Raw genomic sequence first — 8,824 nt, forward strand, 5'->3', positions numbered from 1 at the left:
AGGAGCATGCTTTATATAACACACAAGGTCAAGAGCAGCAGGTTTTTTGGGGGGTTTGTTTTTTTTAAAGATTTACATTACACTTGCAGTCCTCCTCAGGTGCTGTGGGTATTATACTAGCTTGCATTTGTGCATGCTCAGAGCTAATTTTCCTCTTTGACTAAACCCATGTTTGTTACACACATACACACACTGTCAATGAGACTTAGCATTCTGGGATTCTTGCATAATTTTATTTTTTTTAATCACGTCTGACACTTTAGCCCTGAGCAGCAACAAAGTAAAAGGCCATGCACTATCCAATGGCATTGTTAGCCATGATATTTGTGGCTTCTGCCAACAGTAGATAGAAAGCAAGGTTTCAGCCAAGCCTCAGCTTAGCTCACAGACCTTGGACTAGCTCTGCGTAACAGCAGCTGCCGAAGGGCTGCTGGAGGTGAGCAAGTCTGAGACAAAGCCTCCAAGATCAGCTCTGCTGCTACCTAACCTTGGGGACACATAAAATACTTAGAAAGTTGGTCTCTTCAGAGACTTGCATAGGTGTTTACAGTTCTCTTCAGAACCCCCTCCCTGCCTGAGCAGGGAGAGAAGTATTTTTTGCAGGCAGAGTCAGAAAGGCTGTTACTACTCTGAGCTGGAGGGTGCTATCCCCACAGCTGAGACATAACTGACTGTGCAAACTATCTTGGTCTATCTCAGTGTAAAACACTGCTGGTCACCTTAAATCGTCTTTCACAGAAAGTGGTGTGAAAGCTTATTTCAACAAGCCACTCAGAATTTAAATACTTCTATGCTTAGATGTGCTTTTTCTGGATCTATCCTGACTTGATTCTTTACTTCCACAAAAGCTCATGAAGTAAGGACCTAACTTGACAGACTGGAGTTTTACTCCCAAATGAAAGGAGCAGAAGGTTACCATGAAGTACATATGAGCTACTTATATCTGTATCAGTGGTTCTTTTTTGCTTTCACTAGGATTCTATCACCACTTCAGAGAGGAGACAGAAAGGGGACAGAAAGAAACTGCAGGTATCTGCCTGGCCTCTGTCTAGTAGTTTGCCTGTTACATAGATGTGTCATACACAGTGCCTCCAGAATTTCTCAGCTGTCCTGCTCATGCTCTTCAAAACAACATAAACAACCCAAACAAGTAATCATTTATGACTAGCAGTGATTTTAATAATAATAAAAAGAACAAAAAGCCTTTACAAATCAATCCTGTCAGTGTGCTACTATACAGCTAGGGAGAACTGAAATTCAAAACAATGCTTCTCAGTGTTAGAGCTGATGATAACAGTTGTATGTAAGCCGTAAGACCATCTGTTCTGAGTAATTTTGAAATGCAGTGTGCAAGCTGTATTTTACATAGGCTTGCAGTAAGGAAGGCTGATCTCATCAGGACTCAAACTAAGCAGAATCAGACCTCATTACTTTGTGGAGAGTAGACTTAGAAAATGGCAGGCTGGGCTCACCAGTCCTAGAATGATGAATCTGTGCCCCAAATTGTATCTTCTTAATTTTTATTATTTGAACAAATTACCAGACTCGCCGCTGTTTTGTTTCAACAGGAGGCCAGTGGCAACCAGGTGGGCCAGGGGAATCTGCTGCAGCTCAGGTATGCTTATTCCAGCAGAGCTGCTTTGAGGATAGGGCTGGGTGAGAAGGCACCAGGCACTTGGTTTGATTAGCCAGCTTCTCCTGACATGCACAGCAGCAGAGCAGGACAGAGGCCAGGGCAATACCAATACCAGAGGCTTAGCTCTGGGAAGCGGCTAGAGCAGAGCCAGTTGCAAGAGGCTAACTCTTAGCATGTGAGTTCTGATGAGACACTGAGGAGTTTGAGGTTGGTTTGGGGTTATTTGTTGGTTTTTTTGTTTTTGTTTGTTTGTTTTTTTTTTAAAAAAAGCTAAGGTTGTTTTAAAAAAATCACCAAGTTCCAGCTTCAATTTTTTTTTTTAAGCATGGACTGGAATTTATGACTCAAAATAGCTTATTTTAGACACTTTCTTTTGCAACCCTACGAGCAGCACAAATACAGTTTAAGAATTATTCCTTCTGAGTCAGTAGTAGGGAAAAAATAAAATACTTAATTGGTTACTGACAGAGATTCCTTGAGTCAATTCCAAAAGGAATTTCATGGTCATTAAACATCTCCTGGTATACTTCATAAAAAAGGATCACTGGGCCTGGTATCCTGTCCTAGCTCCACATTGGGTCCTTACTAAAAGCTTTAAAACCTAGTGGGATAAGAAGAGTGGTGTATATGAGTGTAACTAATATGCTTTAACACATAGCAAATTGTATCAAACAATAGTACCAGAGTGACAATTATCTTTAAATACCAAGAGTTCATGGGCACATTTCTTTTTAGCAGCACAATGCTCATACATTAAAAAAAAGACTGATACATTTTTGTTGGTTTTTTTTCAGTCTCCAAACATTTGTTTAACATCAAGGATGACATATAGCAGACATAATATAAAAACCTTGTATGCCTTTGTAATCATCTTCTCAAGGACTCTGGCTACTCCAAATGACAGCAAAATAATTACAACGACACTCTAATCTAAATGCACCTCACAAATTAATACTAAAACAATATGTGGTCCATTCTGTCAGCCATTAAATCATAGTCACCGCTAACACGACATGTAAGCATTTTAATCTTATGCAAACACAAATTAACACGGAGAGCAGAGTACTCTATCTAAGTGAAACGTAAGGGAGAAAACAGTTATCTGCAGCGGAATTTGGCATGGACATGAGCATTAATACCCCAGGCTCTTTTATGATAACAAAAGGTCTGCCTCCCAATTTTCCATTAAGTTTAAAATAAGGTGCTTTTATGTCTGATAAAACTGTGCTGAGACATTACTTTACCAGTACCTAAAAGAAGAGAATTACCAGTTCCACTTTGTTGACAGCAATGCTTTCTAAACCTGTATGTTGGCCTGCGGAACACGTGCTCATCTACAGAACCGCATCACTGAAACACAGGACTTGGATTCAGCTAAAAGTTAAAGCACATGCTTGTTCCGTAACAGTGAAACCCAGACTCCTTGCTGACTTACAGCACTGTGCACATTAAAGCACACATCATTATAAAGTATCTCAAGTGAATACAGGGAAGACAAAAAATAAAGCTGGAGAAACTGGTATGGAATGAAAGACAACTTGAAGTAGACATCCTAGATCTGATCCAGTTTCCTCCTGTTCTGACCCAGATCTTGAAGCTACCTAAATGAATGACCTTACACCTTCACTGGGTGCAAGGCAACCCGTTTCCTTCACCTGCAACATTCGTCCAGCTGACCAGGAGACCAGAGCACATGAACACAGAGACAGAATACTGTGTCCAGAGGGGAACATCAAGTTGTTTGGGACTGGAGAACATGATATTCAAGGAGTGGTTGAGAGAAATGGGCCTGTTCAGTCTTAAACAGAGAAGATGAAGGGGAGACCTTACTGCTGTCTACATCCACCTGCTCAGAGGATGCAAAGAAGATGGAGCAAGAGCCTTCTTGGAGGAGCCTGGCGACAGGACAAGAAGCAAAAAAAATCAAGTTGGAACATGGGAAATTTTGATTACATACTAGGATTTTTTTTTTTTTTTTTTTTTTTTTTTTAAACACACACCATGACAGTGGTCAAATGTTGGAACAGATTGCCCAGAAAAGAATCTCCATCCCTGGAGGGGTTCAAGACTAAACTGAACAGGGCCCTAAGGAACCCGTTTTGAGCCGGTGTTGGACTGGATGACGTAAGGATGTTTCTTTCAGCATGGCAAAGAAATAAAGCGTATGAGGAATGAGGATCTACGTATCTTTCGTTATCCACCAACATCACAGAGACAATCTGGAGGTCGGTTGAGATCATATAGCTGCTGCTCATCAGTGAGGTAAAGCTCAGCCAAGCAAGACAGATAAGGGGAGAGTTACAGGGTTTGCAGCTATGGAGTCATTCACTACAACTGGAGGCACATGTACACATCTGCAACTGTTTGAGTCATTCTATAACTTACTATCCACAAATAATGTTTTCCACTCTTTTGAGCAGAACTTTTTCACCTACATGGTCTGGCCTGACCTATGTTCCTCACACTTTCATTCTCTCTCAACTATCACAACACTAACGTTCCCACAGGCGAAAAGTCCTGAGCACCCAGGAGGCTCCAGTTAACAGTGAACCATGAATTGCAGTTCAGGCCTTCTCCACTCGCTACACTACCTTTGTGTAAAACTTTACTGGCGATAAGCACCAAGACATAGAATTTAAGGTGCTTCATAACATCGATTGTCTAGAAGACACCTACAGCTTCACAATGAAGACTACATCTGCGCTCCTGTCCACGTTCATAATTCATTTATACTCCAGCGTGAAACACCAAGCTTCCTCCGAAGCCAAAGCAAAGACTGAGAATTTACTTCCCAGAAACTTAAAACCACAATAAACTTGGACATAAATAAAAAACAGGTTTCTTGATCCTGCCTTATCTAACATAATACATAGCAGTACTACATTATTAAAAAAGCAACAAAACCAAACATGCAGAGCAGTAACATGAAAACTCTTTCAAAGCAAAACTTCACCACACTTTTCTCCATCTGGGAAGAAAAGGAGAGAACACACACATGGCACATGTTAGCCAGCTTGCCAAGCACAATAAGCTGAAATACTGCGTGATAAGAATGGTTTAAGCAGCTCTACAGAATTGAAGAGATGGCAAGTCTTTACTTCTCTGCTTGGCCCAGAGGCTATTATCTAGATGATCATTTAGAGAGGCTTAAGGCGTGGGGAAAAATTTGCTGACTTGCCAGTTTGCCTCAAAGTGTCCTCAGGTCTGTTCACCTGGTAGAGAAACCTCAAACACCTCATGCAGGCAAGCCCAGCATGCTAAGCAGAGCCTGCAAACATCCTCCTGCCAAAATAACCTGCTCTGGCAGGATGGGACTTGCCAGCTGAAGTATGGTATAACCAGTGTGTTAAAAATCACTTTGTGACCCTAAGCAAATTATTTGGCTTCTTTGCTTCAGTTCTCTGCTTAACAAGAGAACAGTATTACTTACCTCTCATTCTCTGCTCAGTTTATGAAGATTAGTAATTAATGTTTGATAAAGGTAAATGCCAGGAGGCATGCTAGACTTCACTTGTTTAGAAAAGGAAGTGCCAAATGCTTCATAGGCCTATTATTTTTTCCATATGAAATAAGCTAGCTGGATGCGCTTCCGGACACACGTTACGGAAGAACATTTTTCTTGTCTGCATCTTGGACTATGTCATTCAACACTGTAAGAAGGAAAAAGGACCTCTGTCAGCTTACCTGCAGTTTCAATGCAAGGGTATGAAGGAGGAGGTTTCTGCCATTTCCCGTTTGCATCTTTCATATGAGACCTGTCTGAAGCAAATGTCTTCAAGTACAAATCTGCTCGAATCATTCTGATTTTCCTAAATAATAATGCAAAATTGTATCAAAAGGTGTATGTATACAATACTGCATTGGTCACTTAGAACAAGAGCCCCTTCCTCTCATCAAGGAGCATTCATTTCATTAAATACATAAATCAACAATTTTGTGCCAAGCAGTTAACAAGAAACTACAGTAGGAAAGAAAAGGGCTTTTTATGACTAAGGTAAAGAGTTTTAGAAAAATAACGCAGTGCATTTATTTTACCAGAATATAGCAAAAAACTTCCATCACTATACATCCACAAAGAGAGCTTCAACTTTGATTTCACAAAAGAACATTCATGGTCTTTATCTTTTACATAATCACCTGCGAAATTCTGGATGAAGGCTGTCATCCAGCCTAAAAGCCTCCACACTGTACAGGTCAAAAGGACACGGAAACGGCAACACGGTGTCAAGATCATAAATGAAGTTCTGCTCCCCGCTGGAAACATGAAGTAGAATAACATGGTAATCCTGGGAAAGAAGGGTAATTGCCACTAGTTAAACAGCTGTTAATGAGAAACCAGCAAAGGGAGCAAAACAAAAGCTTCCTAAAAGCAGAAGCTACAGATCCTTTCTTTAAATCCTGCTTTCTGTTCTTGAAGTATTAAGCCTGTAACACTTCTGGCACCAGGAGAGCGTTTTCCTAACAAACGTCTCACCCATGGTGCCTTTCAAGAAACAGCTGAACTAAAGTGTACACTACTCCTAATAAAATAGCAAATCTCTTTCATGTCCCACACCAAAACAGAAAAGTTGAGTAGGATAAGCATTTTTGGCTTAGACCCAATCCAGGTCTAAGGTCACAACAATATACAATGGTAGCTTAACACTAAAATTATCTAGTGATCTCTTCTAATAAGAAATGTACCTGTTGCAGTAACATGGTCTGTGGATTTGGGTGCCAAGTGTTTAGCTAAAAAAAACTGGCTTGCAACTGAAAAAGCAGCAAACAGCTCAGATCAAGAGGACCATAGGAGTAAGACAAATTCCTATAGTAGCTCTTGAAGGTGGGAAAACACACCTGTGGGTACTATATCACACTTTTTCAAGGTCTTGTCAACTTAGACAAACACAAACAACAATTTTGACAAAACAAGGTGTCCTGGTTTCAGGTCAAAATAGACAACTATTTTCTCTTTGACACTTGGGTTCTGAGGTGGTTTTATTTCTTAACTTGTAAGAAATGGAAGTGTGAGGAAATTGGTTACTTATGTTAGGTGTCAGGTATGTACACTGCTGTTTTCCAAAGTTGAATTGAAGGTAGTTGTTAACAGCTTACTAATGTTTTCATTAAACCCACTCATAAAAGAAGTTTGAAGCACTGCCTTTTGACACTTCCAATATTAAACAAAGCTACAAAGGGATTGGAATGAAAAAGATCTTGGGCAAGCTATTTTGCCAGAGCAATATACATATGCAACTGTAAGCAATAATATTTACAAGAATCTGTTGCAGAGTATAAAAAAAATAAACTACAAGCTTTACATATCAAATGATCCACTGAGACACTCAAGTTAAAACACCTTTCAATCCATGAATTTTTATGAGAAATCCATGTTCTGAAGTGGCCTTTCTCCTATTCCTTTTTAGATCATAACACTTACATATCTTTTTAAGATACAAATTATACAAATATACCAGTATTTTGGGAGAAAATAAATGATTCAGAAAACCAATTATTTTGTAGAATTTCAGAAACAGAAATTGACACAAGAAATAAGAGGTTTTTTTCCATGCCAGATAACTGAAGTCTGTAATGATACATATTTGAAAGGAATTATGTAGTGGCAGTTACTGAATTACATTAATTAATCAAATGACACTCCTAAGCCACTATTTATGTGTCAGTTTAATTGCTGACACCTGGACTTAGTGCTTATATTTTCCTATTCTCTGCCAGGCCTACATGGCTCTTTTCATCTGTCTGCTTCTTACAGGTACAGACATCTACTTAGAATTCTACAAAGCTGGTAGCCTCAACAATACTCAGATAATAATTTTCACAAATCTGTTGCGTACTCTTACCAATGTTAAGGTATGTCACCTGTAGATTTTACTGAGTGTCTTGCTGTTAATTTAATATGAATGGTAAAAAGGAGCATCGCACTTAGGCTCTTTATAAATCTGTTGTAAAAGAATAATAAATATTAACACAAAACTATAGAATGATTGAGGACCTCTGGAGGTCATTTGGTCCACCCACGTGCTCAGGCAGGGACATCTAGAGCCAGCTGACCCAGGCCGTCTCCAGACAGCTTTTGGGTTGTCTCCAAGGATGGAGACTCCACAACCGCTCCCAGCAACCTGCTCCAGTGCTCCATCACCCTCACAGTAAAAAAGCATTCCTTTATGTTCAGATGGAACATAAACGTAACAGTTTGTTACAGTGAAGATGGCTGATGCTGTCCATGTCTAATCCTGAGCTATCAACTACAGAAGCACACACTCGAAATTACTGACACAGAAAAAGAACAGAATCCCTTACCCAGACAACAGGCTCATCTCCACGTCCTGATTTCTGCTTCCAGAGTGGAATCTGAAAGTTTTAAGTGAATAAAACTTTTCAGATTAATTGGTTATTTCTTTGCTAACCTATCCACTTCATCAGCTTACATCTGTACTGCAGTCAGAAAATTTTCTCTAGTTTCTATCTTTCAGGAGCATGGAGTTGGAGATACTATTCTGGACCACATTCTCCTAAACTGACAGATTACAGGGAAGAATTGCTCCACAGCTCACAGGGACACGGTGCCTCTTTCCATGGGCCTGAACACTAGAATCCTAAAGGACCACACGTGGTACTGTCTGTACACCTCTGAACCAAGGTGAACTGCAAAAGGGTTTTGGATCATGTCTCACTTATGGGTTGGGCTGGGGCCTAAAAGCCTGGGACCACGTCTCACCTACGCCGGGCTGCAGTCCAAAGGCCCTGGACCACGTCTCACCTACACCGGGCTACGGCCCAAAGGCCCGAATCTCTCCACAGCTGCGTTCAGATCACACCTCATCGACTCACCATCCTCCTATCATTAGATATGAAAACAGCATAAAATTCTTCTAAAGGGTATCGATCCTGACTCCTGATGTAGTCACAGAGTTTCCAAACGTTTTCTTCGCTGTAAAAGACAAGAACTCATTATCCCCGCCCCACCAACTTCGTTTCTAGCCAACAGAAGCGAGCCAAAAGGCGATGCCTGCTGGAAGGCCGCCCAGCGCGAACTCCAGCTGCGGCCAGGGGCTCCCCAGGCCTCACGCCCGTTTAAGATAAGCCTGACGCGACTGGCAATTATCGCTCGCGACTCCCACCGTCCCTTACCAGTAGCAGCTGGTGTAGGCGCAAGCGGGGCGGAGCGGTACCGCCGCCTCGTAGGCA

At 40.9% G+C, this 8,824-nt stretch overlaps 1 protein-coding gene across 1 annotated transcript in view; it reads right to left on the bottom strand.

Annotated features, from left to right (window-relative positions):
- WDYHV1 (WDYHV motif containing 1) overlaps window positions 1-8,820 on the bottom strand; it is a gene marked incomplete at its 5' end in the record, with an annotated part of 11,799 nt that extends 2,979 nt beyond the window's left edge. The window contains 5 exons of the mRNA XM_010296152.1: window positions 5,321-5,445; window positions 5,774-5,922; window positions 7,937-7,987; window positions 8,468-8,567; window positions 8,768-8,820. Coding sequence (XP_010294454.1) covers window positions 5,321-5,445; window positions 5,774-5,922; window positions 7,937-7,987; window positions 8,468-8,567; window positions 8,768-8,820 — 478 coding nt within the window. The remainder of the gene's footprint in view (window positions 1-5,320; window positions 5,446-5,773; window positions 5,923-7,936; window positions 7,988-8,467; window positions 8,568-8,767) is intronic.
- Window positions 8,821-8,824: the final 4 nt, after the last annotated feature.

The sequence above is a fragment of the Phaethon lepturus genome, unplaced genomic scaffold (genome assembly GCF_000687285.1).
Source record: "Phaethon lepturus isolate BGI_N335 unplaced genomic scaffold, ASM68728v1 scaffold2101, whole genome shotgun sequence".
NCBI lineage: Eukaryota > Metazoa > Chordata > Aves > Phaethontiformes > Phaethontidae > Phaethon > Phaethon lepturus.